This window comes from Schistocerca gregaria, chromosome X (assembly GCF_023897955.1).
Source record: "Schistocerca gregaria isolate iqSchGreg1 chromosome X, iqSchGreg1.2, whole genome shotgun sequence".
Classification (NCBI taxonomy): Eukaryota; Metazoa; Arthropoda; class Insecta; order Orthoptera; family Acrididae; genus Schistocerca; species Schistocerca gregaria.
Window position 1 is genome coordinate 159,494,055 of NC_064931.1, and position 17,862 is coordinate 159,511,916.

The window sequence follows — 17,862 nt, forward strand, 5'->3', positions numbered from 1 at the left end:
CACAGGTCCCATGGAATACCAGACAAATGTTCCCTATAGCATAATGTTGCCCCCCAGCAGGCTGTGTCGGTGGCATGGTTTGTGTGTAGAGTATCCATTGGCCTGGATGACCATGTTTCTGGGCACAACCAGGCAGTATGATCCTGTATCCAGTTTTGATAACCCTACACCCACTGCAATTGAAGGGATGATATTCTTGGGTCAACATGGGAACTGGAAGGGGCCTTCGACTGCAGAGCCCCACTTTCAACAATGTGCACTGAATGGTGTACTCCAAAACACTTCCCACCAGGTGCTCAGCTTGGTGACACCAGGTTCCTGAGCTGGGGACTGGTAAGCATCACCAGTCCTCTGTTACCATAAGCTCCGGGCACGCTTCAGTGACCACTGTGTGCCACAGCAGTGTAATGTTGTGTGTTTTTTAGAACGGGAGTCTTTGGCTTCACCGCCTGGCCCATGAAGGAGGTACACACCTCTGTAAAAGAAACCTCAACCTCAAAGTGTCCTACATGCTGATGAGGTTTCGTGGGATCCCTATGAATCGACCTCATCAAACAACTATTCTTGATGGGACGGGTGTACCATCAGGTAGTTCCTACACCCACTCATCAAAGGGAGCTAGATTGGTCAGTCCTCCCAAGAAGTATTTGCAGAATCATAGTGACAGGACACTGGTATGCTATAACACTTTCATTGTAATCAAGAGAACAGGGGGAATGTTTGAGAAGGTGTCCCTTTTCTATATTCACAAGTCATTAGAGCGTATTCTGGGTCCCTAGAAAGTCTCCAATGACATCGTAATGGAACACTACTAGTTGAAACTGCTACTTCAAACCAACTATCTAAACTTCTGGGGTGTAAGGCCTTAGGTGACTATCCAGTCAAGGCTGAGTTGCATAACAGCCTTAACTTCTGTAAAGGTGTGGCTACCTGCTCCGATATAATGGAGATGGACCCTGTGGAGTTACACGAAGAATGGAAAAATATGGGCATCCCAGAAGTGCAGAACTGAGAGTCAATGGAACATTTTAAAAATCTGCAGCATATATTCTAACATTTAGCACTCCAGAATTACCTGAACACATCCTTGCAGGCTATATCCGCCTTAAAGTTTGCCCGTTTGTTCCTAACCCAGTGCATTTCTTCAAATATCAAAGATTTGGCCACACCAGTGTGGGATGTAATGGGAGGGCTTCATGTAGAAGTTATGGAGGCTCAGCTCACAAATCAGACAGTTCTTGTACATTTCCTCCAAAATGTATAAACTGCCAAGGGGATCACCCAGTATGGAGCAGAAAGTGTGAGGTTTACAACAAGGAAAGGAAAATTCAGGGGCTGAAAATCAAGATACGCATACCCTATGGCGAAGCAAAAAAAAGCTTTCAGAGCTATGCAACCTCCAGGTTTTGCTATTTCTTTCGCATCCGCCCTAAAGAAGCCAATTGCGAAATGTGATACCTCCACACAAACGGAGACCACAGATTCAAATATGAGAACATGCACTTGTCAGTGTGCCTGTGGGGGGGGACAAGTTACAGTTGAACCGGAAGTCATTGGGAAGCTGTCGGTGATGGGTTTACAACATAAGCCACATATCGTTGCCCACCATCAGGCGCCTACTAAGCCGTCCCCCCTCAACCCAAGCAACCAACTCCTCCTATAAGTAAGGAATAACATCCTTCAGAAAGTAGTTCAGAGTTGAAGAAAGTGGCAGTTAAATCTTCAGATCACCGAGCTCTCTCCCTCTCAGCTGGGATCTATACTCTTGGGGATATGGAATTCCACTTGGAGGAACTGGAGAGCTGAACACCAGCTAACATTCCCCCTAATCTCTCAAGTAAATCACTGGAGGCAAAAAGTCAAGAACAACCATCTCTAATCAATGCCTCCCACAGGGACTTCTGTGTTGCATTGGAATTTACATGGATACTGCTCACATTTGGAAGAATTACAGCTCCTGGTCCAGGAGAAATTGTTCAGCATCTGCTTACAAGAAACTCATTTTAAAGTCACCAACACACGTGCATTAAGGTATTACCACCCCTACAGGAAGGACAATATGACTGGAGACAGGGTTGCTGTAGAAGTCATAGCACCATTAAACATCACAGTGTGTTCTTTATTTCTTCCACACTATGATCCTTTGAAATTCAGATGCACTGACAGATCTCTTCTGGGCACTCCCACTCCAATTCCTCTATCAGGAGGTGGGGACTACTTAATTGCACTCAATGAGCTGCGAGGCTCCAGCGGTCAAATTATTGAGTGACTTGCCCATTCTTAGAATATCTGCCTTTTGAACTGTGGGCAGGTGACACACGTTTGCACCGCTGAAGGGTGTTTTTCAATCATTGACCTTTGTTTTTGCTCTCCAGCTATTGCAGACTTGGTTCAGTGGCAATTGGTTACAGGTTTCCATTCTAGTGATCGCTTCCCACTGTGGACCTATCTACTGATTTGGATGGTGATTAACAGGAGACAATGAAGGTGGATGATTGAAAGTGCAAATTGGTTTCAGTGAAGTTGACAGGCTATTTTTGAACAAAAGGATTGTGTACAAGAGATGGTGCCCATATCATTTCTGAGATCCAATGGGCTGCTGCAGAGTCCATCCCCCAGTCTAGAAACCACCTCAGACAATAGCCTGTATCTTGTTAAAATGACGACTGTTTATTGGCAATCAGAGCCACATGAAAAGCTCTGGGGCACTTCAAACACCATCCAACTACAGAAAACCCTCATGCCTTCAGATCCACGAGAGCACATGCAAGGCGAGTGATAAAAATATGGAAGAGGGATCCCTGGCAGGAATTAACAACATCCATTAAGTGGTCCACTTCCACTGCAAAAGTTTGTGAATGAATAAGGCTGATTTCAGGCAAGTGTAGTACACATCCCCATACAGCCTTGTCAAGGAATGGGATCTTGGTGGACGCACCTAAAAACATGGCTCAGGTTTTAGCTGAACACTTTTGTACAGTCACTGTGTCATCCAGGCAAGCTCCTGCTTTTCAGGTGTTCTGTAGGACTGCAGATATGATGAAGCTCCATTTCTTCTTGCATTATGAGGAAATCTACAACATTCCATGTTTCATGTGGGAACTGGAATCAGCTCTGTCCGTGGCCATAGAAACAGCACAGGACCTGATGAGATTCGTTATGCCATGCTCTGTCATCTGTGCCCTGAAGCAGAAGGGCAGCTCCTCTCTTATTTCAATTAGATCTGGTTTGATTGATACTACCCCATGACTTCGAAGGAGGCAATATTAATGTTCAAGAGAGTGGGGTCCCCAAGGCAGTGTACTTAGTGTCACATTGTTTGCCATTGCTGGCAGTGGCATTTCCTCAACAGTCATGAGCTCTTCGTTTGTGGATGACTTCACAATCTTCTTTTACTCCTCTGATCTTATAATGACGAGGCAGCTACAACTGCCCATCAGGAGGCTGGGAACCTGGGCCAAGACAACTGGTTTTCAGTTCTCACCAGAGACCACATTTGTCAGTTTTAACCGTACTTGTTGAAGTTTTATCCAACCAGTGCTCACAAAGGGAGACAATATTTTACATTTTTGGGCATATTATTTGACTCAAAATTAACTTGCCTCCCACACATGAAAGACCTACAAACAGAGTTTCCAGTTATTGAATATTTTACAATGCCTTAGTGGAAAAGTATGAGGAGCTGAGAGGTTCTGCCTCCTGCAGTTATAGGGCATTTGATTGATCATGTTTAGATTATGGCAGCATGGTCTGTGGATTAGCCCATATTTCCTACCTCAAGATGTTAGATGATGTCCACCATGAGGGCATTCGGATATTTACTGGACCAGCCCAGTTCGGAGTCTGTGTGCAGAGGCTGGTGAACCACAACTCTAGATTCAGCAATGTATCCTTTTGGCTTGACAGGCACTGAAAATCCCAGCATCACCTCAGTCATTGTCATTTAGTGCAGTGGTCCAACCCAACTTGGAATGGCTGTTTAGGAATTGGCCACATGCAACCAAGCCATTCGGGATATGTGCTACTGACTGTCTAAAGAATCTGGATCTGTCAGACCTCCGAATACAGAGCAGGGGATGGAACGCGTTGCCACCTAGGTGTCTTCAGAGGCCCAAAGTGGTTTTAAGCGTGAGATGGTACAAGAAAAATTGTACTCCAGATTACGTTTTTACAATTTTTTTTCTTCAATTTTAAGTACATACCACAGTTTTATCATTGTTCATGCAGATGGATCCTAGCAAGAGATTGTCCTCAGTTGTTCTGCTGTTTTCCCTGATAGGATTTTCAAAATGCCCATTTATAGGTCAGCACTGCCACATCAACAGTCTGATTGCTTCATTAATTTGTGCACAAAAGGTAGCAGTGTTATTGACTGGTGTTGTGTACACAGGGATACTGTGTTACATAACCCCATAAAAGGAGAAGTCTAATGGCATGACAGTAGGAGAGCATAGAGGTCATGTGATGTGAACATGACAACCCATCTGTGCCTCAGGAAATGTTGTTCTGCGCATCCCACACAGTCAGACTCCAATGTGGAGGTACACCATCACGCTGGAAGATGGACAGCTGCAGCTCTTCTCTCTGTGGTTACAGGAACTATATGAGCATGCTCAAGTAAAAATTTCGCGTTATGGTTTTCTCTGCCCAAAGAAAATTGGATATATCGCACTATGATGCATAAGGCCACACCAAAAATTAAGCTTTTGACTACTGCTGATAGGTTCATCTATGCTGTAAATCATAATCTTGTGGTGATTCAAATGTCCAGAAATGTCGAACATTTCATCTGAAAACACACACATTTTCTGATTCAGGAGTCATTGGCAGTTGCTCGTGGTGCCCTACTATACTGGCACTGATAATTTTATAGTACTGTTGTCACAGATTTGGATTCTGCATACCATATGACACATTGTGCCTTCTGCTGGTCTGCCACAATTTTGATGCGTTCATAGTCAAATCTGCTATAAAAGGCAAGGAAAAACTTTGAGATCCGCTAAACATTTTACAAGAAACCACAATTCTGTATCTAAAATAGTTCCGAAGTTACAATTTTTTAAAATGATTGTGAGTCTTTGTGGACACACTGTATTATTACTAAATATTTGCAGGAGGTGACATGCTCAAGATATTCTCCACTACTCTTATAATCAGATCAGGCTGTTTCTCTTTGTTATCTTGCATTAAATAACACTGTGCTATGTGTAAATTTTGTCAAAGTCTTTCTGCATTTCCTTATTTTCCAGTAAACAACAGCATTCTCAGAAAACACTCTTATATTTCTCTTGATCCAAGCTCATAAGTAGTTTGTGCACATTGAGAACATTAGAGGTAATATTACACTTCCTCGGGCACACTCTATGTAGCAAACTTGTTCCTCTTAATACATGTTTGGAGCCGGTGGCTGTCTGGATAACGGAATTTCAGGATATTACCATCTGCAATTTTACCTCCTTCCCCATGGTGACTTGTCTCAGAACATATATTTTGCATTGGTTTCATAGCCCCCCCCCCCCCCTCCCCATCTGATAATCTTGGGTGATTTCAACGTCCATAACCCTTTGTGGGGCGGACCACAATCACCGGCACCAGTAAAGACCCCAAAACCTTTCTGGCACAACATGACCTTTGCCTCTTGAATACTTGTACCCGCACACTCTTCAGTGGTGCAAGAAACTGTCTAGACCATTTATCTCCCAGTTACAATCCTTGGCTTCTCCCATCCATCCACTGGAGAGTCCACAATGACCTGTGTGGTAGTGACCACTTCCCAATCTTTCTGTCCCTCCATCAGTGTCACTCCTTTGGACTCTTGCTCAGATGGGCTGTCACCTGTGCTGATTGGGGTGCTTTTGCCTGTGTTGTTGCCCTTAGCTCCACACTGCATGGAGATATCAATGAGGTAGTCCAGAATACAACTACAGCCATTCTTTTGGTAGCTGACTGAGCGATCCCCTGTTCCTTGGGCCCACCTCAACAGAAGACAATATCTTGGTGGTCGTCAGAAATTGCAGAGGCCATTAGAGACCGTAGGCAGGCTCATCAGCACCATAAGTGGCACTCATTGATAACCTCATTGTCTTTAAGTGGCTCCGTGACCACGTCTGCCACCTAATAAAATGACAGAAGCGAGTATGCTGGGAGTGGTAAGTTTCAACCACCAGCCCTGTTCCTCTGCTTCCCAGGTTTGGACTCAGATCAGATGTCTCTATGGATACCAGACACCTGCATGTGTACCTGGTATTACCTTGAATGGCACTGTTTACACTGACCCAGATGCCGTTGCTGAACATTTTGCTCTATATTATGCTCATGCCTCAGTGTCTGAGAATTATCAACCTGCCTTTTGTGTTCTAAAACAATGGATGAAGCAAAAGCAATTATCTTTCACTACATGCCACCTGGAGCCGTATAATACTCCATTCAGTGAGTGGTAATTCATCAGTCATAGCCCACTGCCATTATACAACCCTGGGGCCTGACAGCATCCACAACCAAATGATGAAACACCTACTGGTGGATTGCCAACATCATATCCTTGCCAGCTTTAACCTATCTGGAGCGAGGGGGAGTTCCCATCACAGTGGGGAGAAAGCGTCACTGTCCCAGTGCTCAAACTGGGTAAGCACCCTATAGAAGCGGACAGTTATCGCCCAATAAGTCTCACCAATGTTCTCTGTAAGTTGCTTGAATGCATGGTGAGATGGCTGCTGTGTCGGCTCCTCGAATCTCACGGTCTTGTGGCTCCACCCCAGTGTGGTTTTCTCCAAGGCCATTCCACTACTAGTAACCGAGCGAGGTGGCGCAGTGGTTAGCACGCTGGACTCGCATTCGGGAGGACGACAGTTCAATCCCGTCTCCGGCCATCCTGATTTAGGTTTTCCGTGATTTCCCTAAATCGTTTCAGGCAAATGTCGGGATGGTTCCTTTGAAAGGGCACGGCCGATTTCCTTCCCAATCCTTCCCTAACCCGAGCTTGCGCTCCATCTCTAATGACCTCGTTGTCGACGGGACGTTAAACACTAACCACCACCACCACCACCACCACTACTGGTAATCTGGTTTACCTGGTGTCAGCTGTCTGCTGTCTTAACAGCATTTGCCCAATGTCAACACCTTATAGCCATCTTCGTTGACATGCAAAAGGCTTATGACACAGCATGATGACACCAGAACCTTGCAACCTTACACGAATGGGGTCTCTGGGGTCTGCTCCAGATTTTTATCCAGAATTTCCCATCGCACCATACATTCTGGGTTTTAGTTGGTGCTTCCCACAGTACCCCCTACCCCCACTCTGCCCCGCCCCATCAAAGAGTATGGTGCCCTGCAGGGCTCTCTACAGAGTGTCTGTCTCTCTTTCTAGTAGCCATCTAGTAGTCTAGCAGCAGCTGTGGGGCCCTCAGTATCACCCTCCTTGAGTGCTAATGACTTTTGCCTCTACTATTGCTCCTCTAGTGTGAGTGTCGCTGAATGTTGACTGCAAGGCACCATAGAAAGGGCAGAGGCATCGGCCCTCTACCAAGGCTTTCGGTTTTCAGCCACAAAGATTCAAGCCGTGCACTTCTGTTGATGTTGTACTGTTCACAACTAGAACTTTACCTCAACAACTAACTACACAGTATGATGGAAACATATAACTTTAAAGGACTGATCTTCGATTCTCGGTTGACATGGATTCCCTGGATTTGCCAGCTTAGCAATTATGCTACCCACGTTCGCAGCTCCCCTAATCGTCCAAACTACCATGTTCTCTTTCCAAAAATGGAAATTCATCACCCACAATTGTGGCCCAGTCTGCATCTGGCCTGACCTATCTGACCTCCAATTGTTTCCTCTTCCACCTGTCCTCCAGGCCCACTCATGTACTCAATGGTGCATCCCTCAGGCACAGCTTTGTATTGACCTAGCACAAGGTCCAAAAGGCTCAGTCCCTCCCGGGGCCCATTGCCATCAATTTTTCTCCACCCGCAGTGACTGTGTGAGCAGTTTGCAAGCTCTTGACCAGTATTACCCTAGCCATCCATCCCTTTGTCATTGCTATTCAAGATTCCCTGCATGCCCATGAGCAATGTGAATGCTCAGTGACCCTTTGTGTAGACCCCAGGCCACATCGGGATCCCAGGGAATGAACTCGCTGATAGCCTGGTCAAAGTGGCTACCAGCAAACCAATTCTTCAGATCGGTATTGTCATCAAGTTTTAGGAATACAGAATGGCTCACTCTTCAAAGGAGACTACGGATCTGTGCAGGTCCTCCATGCAGGCCTCTGACAAGAACTCTACCATTCTTTGCTGACTCCGCATTGGCCATACCTGACACTCGCGGCCATCTCCTCTGTCGCAAAGACCCACCCCACTGTTGTCATGGTTCCCGTTTGATGGTGGTCCACAGTTTGGTGGACTGTCCCAGCCTAGCTGCCCTGTGGCTTTCACTTAATCTCCGTGACTCACTACCCATTGTGTTAGAAGATGATGCCTCAGCAGGTAGTTTTAAGTTTTATTCATGAAGGGGCCTTTTACCACACTCTTTGAGGGAGGGCCGCTTAACCTCATTGGCCCATTGAGGGGTTTGCAGAACACTCTGTAGCCTCCGCTGCCCAGACCGGACTGCAGCTCTCTGGGCTTGGTGTTCCAGCCTGATCCTCACCCTCACCTGTTCTTTTACTATTCTTTCCCCCTGTTGATCATCTTTTGTCTCTGTGTGCTTTTCTTGCCCTGTCTGTGTTACTAGTATTTCCTAGGCTATTTCCAAGTGGAGTACCTTTGGTAAGTGGTAGGGTTGGTAGGGTTTGGGGATGTATGTCCCTTCATTGCAGTCTGCTCTCAGGGGCTTCCAGTTGCTCCCTAGATGGGGCACCTAGCTTGTCTTTCTTCCTCTCTCCCCTTTCTTCTTTTTGTCGCTTACCGTGCCTTCATTGATCTTTTGTAGACATTGGAGTCTTCTTTTCCTGGGTTTTGCACCGTAGGCTCTCTCTGATCTACAGTCACGTCGACCTGTCTGTTAGAGGAAAAATGGACTCATGACCTATTAGTTTGGTCCCTTTAATCAATCAATCAACCAACCAACCACACTCAATGTTACTAACATTTCTTTGGAACATTTTCCATCTAGCATAATATTCATTATTGTATCAGTCAAACATTGAGGCAATCATATATCTCTAACCATACTCCATAAAATTGTATTTAGGTTAGTAGTTGACAACATAGTAATGTGTCAATGTCTTTTGAAAATCTGGGAAGACAGAATCTACCTATTCACCTGTGTCTATTGGTTGTATAAACAAAGTGAGCTGTTTCTCATATGAGCAATTTTGCTACAAGCGATGCTGATTCTTTGGCGAAAGCTTGTTTTCCCCAGGAAAGTTATAACATTTAAGTGTAGATTGTGCCCAAGGATCATGTGACAGACAGATGTCAGCGATAGTGGTCTGAAATTCTGTGCATCTGATATCTTGTTCTTTTTGCAACTGAGTGTGGCCTGTGGTCCTTACCAGTCACGCAAAATTGTTTGCTGTGAAAGAGATTCTCGAAAAATATCAGCTAGGAATGGATCTAATTTGGGATCATACAGCTTACCAAACACACATACTCCATTTTCCTGGTGACTTTCTTGCCTCAGTAATCATTGTTTCTGTAATAGTGTCGAGTCACTAGTCCTTTTGTTTGTGACATTGTGAAAAAGATAAGGTCTGTACCCTAAAATGTATCTTTGGATATGGAGTGTCAGATTAATTGTTAGAGGCAGCAGCCAGGCAGTGTATTAGGTATTACTTCTTGAGTCTGTTTGTCCTTATTGCCAATAAGATATTTGTAGTTCTTAAAGTTGATACTGGTATGATTAGTCACCATCTACAAGTGCAGTGTGCTAGGGGCATTTCTGTACCATGAAGTCTAGGCTGTTTTTGAATGACTATGAGTGACTTGTCTAAATCCGGTGGTCAGATTTTTAATCTATGTTCACTGATCACTGGTGCTCTTGTCCATATTAGTTCATTCTGGTTCATTTTAGACCTTACTAGACTTAATATTTGTACTTAATACTATAACCATTCCTTCTCCCACAGAATCTACAGTATCTTTCTGATATACTCTCATGTGTTGTCAGATATTTAGTTGCATGCTACTCCTGGTTTCAACCCACTACTTTTTCCTGTTATGATGTGGGGGCAGCTGCTACAAAGACACACACTTGAATTCTGGGTCTTCCCTGTGCTGAATACGTCACTCTCTCCACCCTAATTTCATCTTTACTTTTCTTGAAACAATGTTGCCCAATGTCAAATAAACCTATAGTTACAAGTAGGAAAATACTTTTGTCCAGGATAAGTTCTGTTGACATCTGACTACAGCTGTGCAGTTATTTTGTATTAATCTGTTTTACCTTAAGCCCTGCATCTCATTGTATGATCTAAAGATAATCTATCAGTATGAGAAGAAATGAAGAAAATGATAGTAATGGATTCATATATGTTACAACAAATATTCAGCATTGCCTAGTAAGTAATGTTCTTTCATGTTTTCATTTCTGTGCATTAAAAGATATGGTAAAAATGTTACCAGGTGAAACACATGAATTGCATCCTCCATCAGGAGACCAACCAGGAATTGTTGTCCACATCTGTGAGGAGTCAGATTCTGGAACTCAGCACCCAAAAGGTCGAATAGCGCAGACACGATGTCCAGAACACAAGTGAATAACTGAGTAGAAGGCTGTAAAAATTTAATTCTAATGAATGTTGCATGTTTTAATCGATATTGCATGACATGACTACTGATTTTAAGATAAAATTATAAGTGTGATTCATTGTACATATTTGTGTTTCTGATACTTTGAACTGTATGTTTTATCGTAAAATGGTAAATGTATTTGAAAGAACTGGAAGTCATACTATGCAGAACAAGTATTAACAGCCTGAATTGTACAGTTCTACAAGTTACTTTATAATTACATCTTTGTGAATGTAGGATAACAGGCTTGATGCATAGGTGCACCTTCCTAAACTAGTCCAAATCTCTAATTCACCTAAGAAGTTTCATAGTCTGTGTATTTATTTTTGGGAATAGCATGCTTAACTTAATTGAAAATGTAAGAATCGGTACGTACATATGTTTTTGTAAATATATTCACATATATACACATTTCAGCATGGGAATACCCTGTTCCCCAGTAAACTGTCAATGGATATCAATATGCGTGGCACAGAATTTTTTGAGTGTACTGAGCTTTGCTACCTATCACAGTGATTTAATTTGTCAGTTCATAAAAGATGGTAGTTTGGATATTGTAAATGTGTTCTGTGTTGTCAGTTTATACAGAATATCATAATTATTAAATGTTATGTTGCAGAAGGTAAGCCAGGGTTTCCGTGGGCGTTGATTAATTTTTCTTACAAGTGCCACTACTACCAGTCGTGTTGTTGAGATTGTCGGATTGGGGGGGGGGGGGGGGGGTGAGTGAAACTCTGAAACTCTGGTGTGTTGTAAGGTGTAAATGGAACAAATAATAATTACTTTAATAGAAGAAGAAAGAAATAGCAGCAGGTATCTCGTTACTTGTGTTAAAATTGTCTTGTTCATGTGTCTATGTGTCTTCTCAATATGTACATTCATATAAGTATTGTGTTTCTGATATACGGTTGTTTATTGTGCTGTTGCTTTTAAGGCTCTACATGAAATACGGAGTGCTTTTTTTCTCTTCCCTTCAATGAAATGATCCATTCATAAGGTAAATATACATTGTATGGAAGGAATACTGGCACTCATGTGATATGTCTCATTGGCCTTCATCAAAAGATGTGAAGGGAAAATCTAATTTCAAAAATTTACTTCTTGTTAAGTATTTACAGAGAAAGCATGTGAGAAATGTATTGCCATTTCCTCATTAAAATGGACTTTAATTAATGTTTATGCACTTGATAGGGGCAATGTGCAGAGAAGAAATTGAAAGTTCATTGACAAAGTTGAATGATGACTGGAAATATTGTGGAGTGTCAGAAGGAAACAGGATATGGTCTTTAACAGTATGAAGTGAATGGCTCTTATCAAAGCAGTATTTGGTAAAATCATTGTTGACTGAGGATTAGGGATCACAAAGCAAAAGGAGGACATGTATTTGGAAAAGAAAATTCTAGAGGTTAATAACCTGAAGCATTTCTTGTAAATTGGTACCATTACTTTAGTTGGTCATGTACTATATTCTTCTCTCTCCACTGTAGTTTTTCTTCTGTTCTACTTCAGTTCACCCAGATTCCATAAAGGATAGATTATCTTCACACTTCTCTTGTCTTTAACTGGGTTGCGTGTGCCATGTAAGCATTTATTTCACATTACTGTTGAACATGAGAAATTAATTTCGTCTTTCATGTAACTTGTAGGGAGGGGGAATTTATCAGACAGTGAAGAAGAAGAAACACCACCACCAAAACTTCTCCCTGAATATCATGAGAGAAGGTTCATTATCAAAGATATGTTGTTGAAACTTCACATTGATATACCCTCTTCCCATCACCAGTATTTCTTAAGTTGACTGAACATAACCTATTCAAATCATGGGTGTAATTGTTGATGCCAAAGTGCAAAATTAAGGTAATGAAACAACACTATTATTCATCAGTTGTAAATTTGAAAAAAATATCTACTAGTATTATGAACTTTTAATGCAGTTCTTGTAGCTTACATAAATGAAGTGACTAGAAGAATGAATGGAAAGAAATTCAAATGGTTTATTTTATGTAGATAGTTACAGTACTGTGTGAGGGATAATGTTGGTTGGCTATAAAATAAAAATAAAGACAGATATTTAAATCACCTATAAATGTTAGATTTATATATTTACATATTGAAAAATGAATAATCAAGAAAGTACTACTTTATGGATTACTAAGGAAAGTATATAATATTTTCTGTCAGACATAAGTACCAATCTGTACAGTTTTTACACACACACACACACACACACACACACACACACACACACACACACACACACACACACACACACTTGAAAATATTTTCAGATGAGTTTGAGTCGAATAGGGAGAATCAAAAGTTGACATACAATGTCCTGTTACTGAAATACATAATATTTTGTTATTGAGTCATATCAATTTAATTTGTATTTAAAGTATTCAAAGGGTTAATGTTTACAATGCAGTATTATTATGTGATTTCATTGTATGTAAAGCCCCATTGTAAACTCCAGATGCAATATCCAGGATTCTGATCAGCTTTTGATTGCTGCATGCTGGAGAATGGTGAATAGGTATAAGCATAATTACTCGAAATTCTTCACTCGTAGTACAATACACTCCACCCCTTCAAAAGTCTTGACAAAAATTATTTTTCATAGGCATTCGGTGATTAAAATAAATGAGCTGACCATCTACTGTGTAACAGCAAGTGTGAATTTCATGTTGGAGGTCTGTCAATAAGATTTTTCTTTTTGTATGAATGAAAAGGCAGCATTAATTACATTTGTTTGGATTAAAATGTAAAACATTTAATTTCTGCCAGTGCTATATTTCCTATCTTGTTTGCCGACCACGGTGGCCGAGCGGTTCTAGGCACTTCAGTCTGGAACCACGCGGCTGCTGCGGTCACAGGTTCGAATCCTGGCTTGGGCATGAATGTGTGTAATGTCCTTAGCTTAGTCAGGTTTAAGTAATTCTAAGTCTAGGGGACTGATGACCTCAGATGTTAAGCCCCATAGTGCTTAGAGTCACTTGAACCTATCTTGTTGCAGAATTGATTTGGATTTCAGTTGTTCGTAGGATAATAGTAGTCTGTCCAAGAACTTGTGCTAGTGTCCTTTGTTAAATGTGATGGTAGACCCACTTAATTCAGCGATGTCGTTTTGTATTACGGCCTAGAGTCTATGAATTGTTTCTATGCTAAATAATTGCTCTTTTTGAGCAAGCTGTTACATTAATGCTGTTAAAGGGCAAAGGTATAGGATCATAATCTCAGACAATTTTTGGTTTTTGTGATCATTTTGGTTTATATACTTTTTTGAAGAAAAATTTCTTAGGGCATGGAAGCATTTACAATGAATGTCCTTAAGTGTAATAGCATTTTCTTAACTTGAACAGTAATATGCCGTAGATACTCCCCCAGCCTGCTGTCATATCAGGGAGAAAGAGAAGTCTTTCACATAATGATTGGTATGTCATTTAGCAACAGGAAAGTTATTTATGTAACACAGTTGGTAATTCGTACAACTTTCATTACTAGGAGTTTATTGGCATTTGGTTGAAATGTGCATAGTATGTTTTGCTTCTGAATGCACAAATCAAAAGTTCCCTTGTGAGAAGGGAAAATAGTGTACCCTATAGCTATGATGGATGTAACAACAAAAGTTGTGATTGAAGTGCAAGTTTACAGTTAACGACATTGTTCACATTAACAGACCAAAAAATCATATTTTTCTTTCTATGATTTTAGAGGTTAATGGTTTATAAAAAATTAAAGTTATACCTATGTTACTGGTGAAAAACAGCATGTAGTCAAATGAATTTTAGGTAATAATTTATACTAATGATAATTTTATTTTACATCAATGAAACCTTGAAGAGTTGACAATTCAAAACATTGTGAAGTACTTCAGAGTATATTGGTGATGTAGATATGAAAATTATTTGTTTTATAATTTTGAAGTCATCGTGATATGAATATTTTGGTGCTAGTGAGAATGACTTATTTCTTATATATAACTACTCTATGGATCCATAAAATTCCCCTTTAACAGAAGAATAAATGGCCAGTATGTTATATATTTTTGGAGTAGGGCTGTTGCACTAAGGTGTCTCTTAAAGTTACCATGAACAACCCAGTTTTATTTGACATGAAAGAAAAGGTATATTTATTGCAAATATTTATACATCACTTGAGGCTTCGATTACACAGTGATTAGGGAAGTCTGTGCTACTAAGCATAGCCATTGGTGACTGCACTAGATCTGCATTAAAAAGCTAGGATTCACCAGTATTTTTTGGAACTCTTCCTTGAACACAGCATTCTAAAGACTGAAGCTTGAGGTGATGTGTAAAACAATTGTTTTGTGCACTGTAGACGAAAATACTATTATCGAAGAAAATATGTATATTATGGTTTCATCTAATGATTAATACAGGCATGTTGCTGTAAAGAATGGAGATTTATATAGTTGGCTGTGACATAGGAGAGAGGTAGCATATCATCCAAATCTGTTCAAAACACTATGTATTATTTGTTAGTCTTAAGATACTAATATTCTCAACAAATGTGCTTAAGTTTCCCTGCTTTCATATCAATTTATTACTCCAGCTGTTAATTTTTTCATAACTGTATAAAGTATACAGACAGATTTCCTTTCCCATCCCTGTCCATTCTGTGTTTTTACTCTGTCTGTATGACATCCTTGTAGACAGGACATTAATCCCTAATTTTCCTTCTTCGTGCAATCCATGTTTACAGTATAAAGAAAAATTATCTTATTTCAAAATATTGTAAAATTGTATTTGTTCACACATTATATTGGATGTAAATCAATTTTAAAGCAAATTAAAGTGTCCCATTTTATAAATTGGAAGCATATTTGATTTATGTGCTATAGATACAGGAATTCACATTGTGGGACATAACTGCCAAAGTGTTCTGGTCTGTAGAATTTGTTCCAATTTTTTTTTTTTTTTTTTTTTTTTTCGCACCAGCACATACTTTCAAAGTCACAAACATTAATTTTTATGTAAATGATTTGAATACATGTCAGATAATTTGAAGCAGAGAATCATTTTATTTCATAACCTCTCTTTTTAATAATGATGTTAATGTATTGTCAAATGTTATATGTAACACACTGTAATGATATAGATGCAGTAAACTATATTGCTGTTGTAATCTTCATTCTCTTTATTTAAAGGTACATTCTATGAAAAGACAGGTAGCATTTTCAGATTTGCTGTGTCAGAGAAACAGGTGGCATAAACATCACAGCTTGAAACACCTCAAAAGAATTTGCTGATACGGCTTACAGAGAATTTCAACATTTCTTTGGAATCTTTTTTGAAGTTCTGTACTTATACTTGACAAATCATTCTTATAGTGCATGGGCAATGGCACTTGTTACAATTGAAACGTATTTATGAGTTTTTCAACCCATTGCATTTGTGTGGTGGAAAATTGACCCTGTGCTTCTCTACTAAACACCCCTCTCCCCCTCCTCCCCATTTCCAGTTCAGCATTTTAGAGCTCATGTTAGCTATACATGATGGAAAAGTCCATCACATTCAAGAAAAATCATCAGAACACTGAAACGCGATTCGTAAAAAAAAAAAAGTATGCATATTTCAGGGAATAATGAATATATCCTCGCTATGTAACTAACTAACAATTACTACTTCCTCACTGCAATTGAAATAATACTGTTGGGTTCATTTACATACATACATGTGTGTGTGTGTGTGTGTGTGTGTGTGTGTGTGTGTGTGTGTGTGTGTGTGTGTGTGTGTGTGTGTGTGTGTTTCTCAGAGGGTACTTTGTAACCCTTTCTTATTCCACTCACAAATGGTGCAAGGGAAAAAGACACTCTATATGCTCATGTACAAGCCATAATTTCTCTTATTTTGTCTTTGGGGTCCTTAAGTGAAATGTAGATTGCGGCAACAGAATCGTTCTCCAGTCGGCTGCAAGTGTTGGTTCTCTAAATATTTCAGTAGTGCCATCTTCCCTCCAGGGATTCCCATTTCAGTTCATGAAGTATCTCCGTAATATTGACATGTTTGAACCTTTCAGTAACAATTGAGTTCATGAAGCATCTCCGTAATATTGACATGTTGTTTGAACCTTCCAGTAACAAATCTAGCAGCATGCCTCTGAAATCCTTTGATGTTTTCCTTTAATCCAGTCTTGTGGGGGTCCCAAACTCGTGAACAGTACTCAAGAATGGGTCAGGTTATACATATTCTCATTTATGGATAAGTTACATTTTTCCAAAATTCTATCAATAAACCAGAGCCAACTTTCTGCCTCCCTTACTACCAACTCTACATGCTCATTCCGTTTCATTACCATAAAGCAGTATAGTGTTGTAACTTTTGCTCTGTATACTGTACCAGAGCAAAGTTGACCACTCTCATTACTTACACAAAACTCAGTGGAAACACAAAATTCCAATAAATTATTGTAACAAGATCACAAATAAAATCATGTAGTGTAATTTCAAACAACTAGTGGCATATTTAAGAAAAATGTTATTTTGACCTTCACTCTTCTGATGTTGAGAAAATTGGAATAAAATTAGTACTAGTAGATAATGATAAAACTGCAAAAGGGGGGTAATGAACTGAAGGTGGGCGATAAGTGGTCAGGTTTCAGTTATAATTTTTATTGTCTTTATTCTCTAGTAATGAAAAACAAAATAGTTCCCTTGTAATCATTATGTTGTTGCTTAACATTTCAGTTTTTGCCTCTTGCATTGTCTGACCTCACTGACACTAGATGCTGGCCAAATCTGCAAGCATTAGTTTCATAACCTGATGTTTTCACAACACAGTACCTTTGCTGGTCTGTGTCAATGCTTTTGAAGGACAGGATCATTGTTGTGTGCATGGCGATTGTAAAATATGTGATGGAGAACCCAAAATTTTGAGCAGACGGTTGTAGAGGGGTTTAGTAATGCACCGTTAACTAGTTCAGATTCTTTTAACTCAGGTCACATAACCATGTGGAAAAAGTTGCAGAAGTACAAGCTATACCTGTACCACCTTCCAAGTGTGTGGGCATTAGGACCACCAAATTTCACACTTTGTATGGAATTTGTGCTATGGTTTCATCAAAACACTAATTCTGCCTGCCATACAAATTTTAATCACAGATGAGG

General features: G+C 40.3%; 1 protein-coding gene across 1 annotated transcript in view; it reads left to right on the top strand.

Annotated features, from left to right (window-relative positions):
• Positions 1-15,686, top strand: part of LOC126298670 (protein sarah) — a 60,024-nt gene extending 44,338 nt beyond the window's left edge. Inside the window, exon 5 of the mRNA XM_049990100.1 lies at positions 10,569-15,686. Within this exon, the coding sequence (XP_049846057.1) occupies positions 10,569-10,702 (134 nt within the window). The 3' untranslated portion in view covers positions 10,703-15,686. The remainder of the gene's footprint in view (positions 1-10,568) is intronic.
• Positions 15,687-17,862: the final 2,176 nt, after the last annotated feature.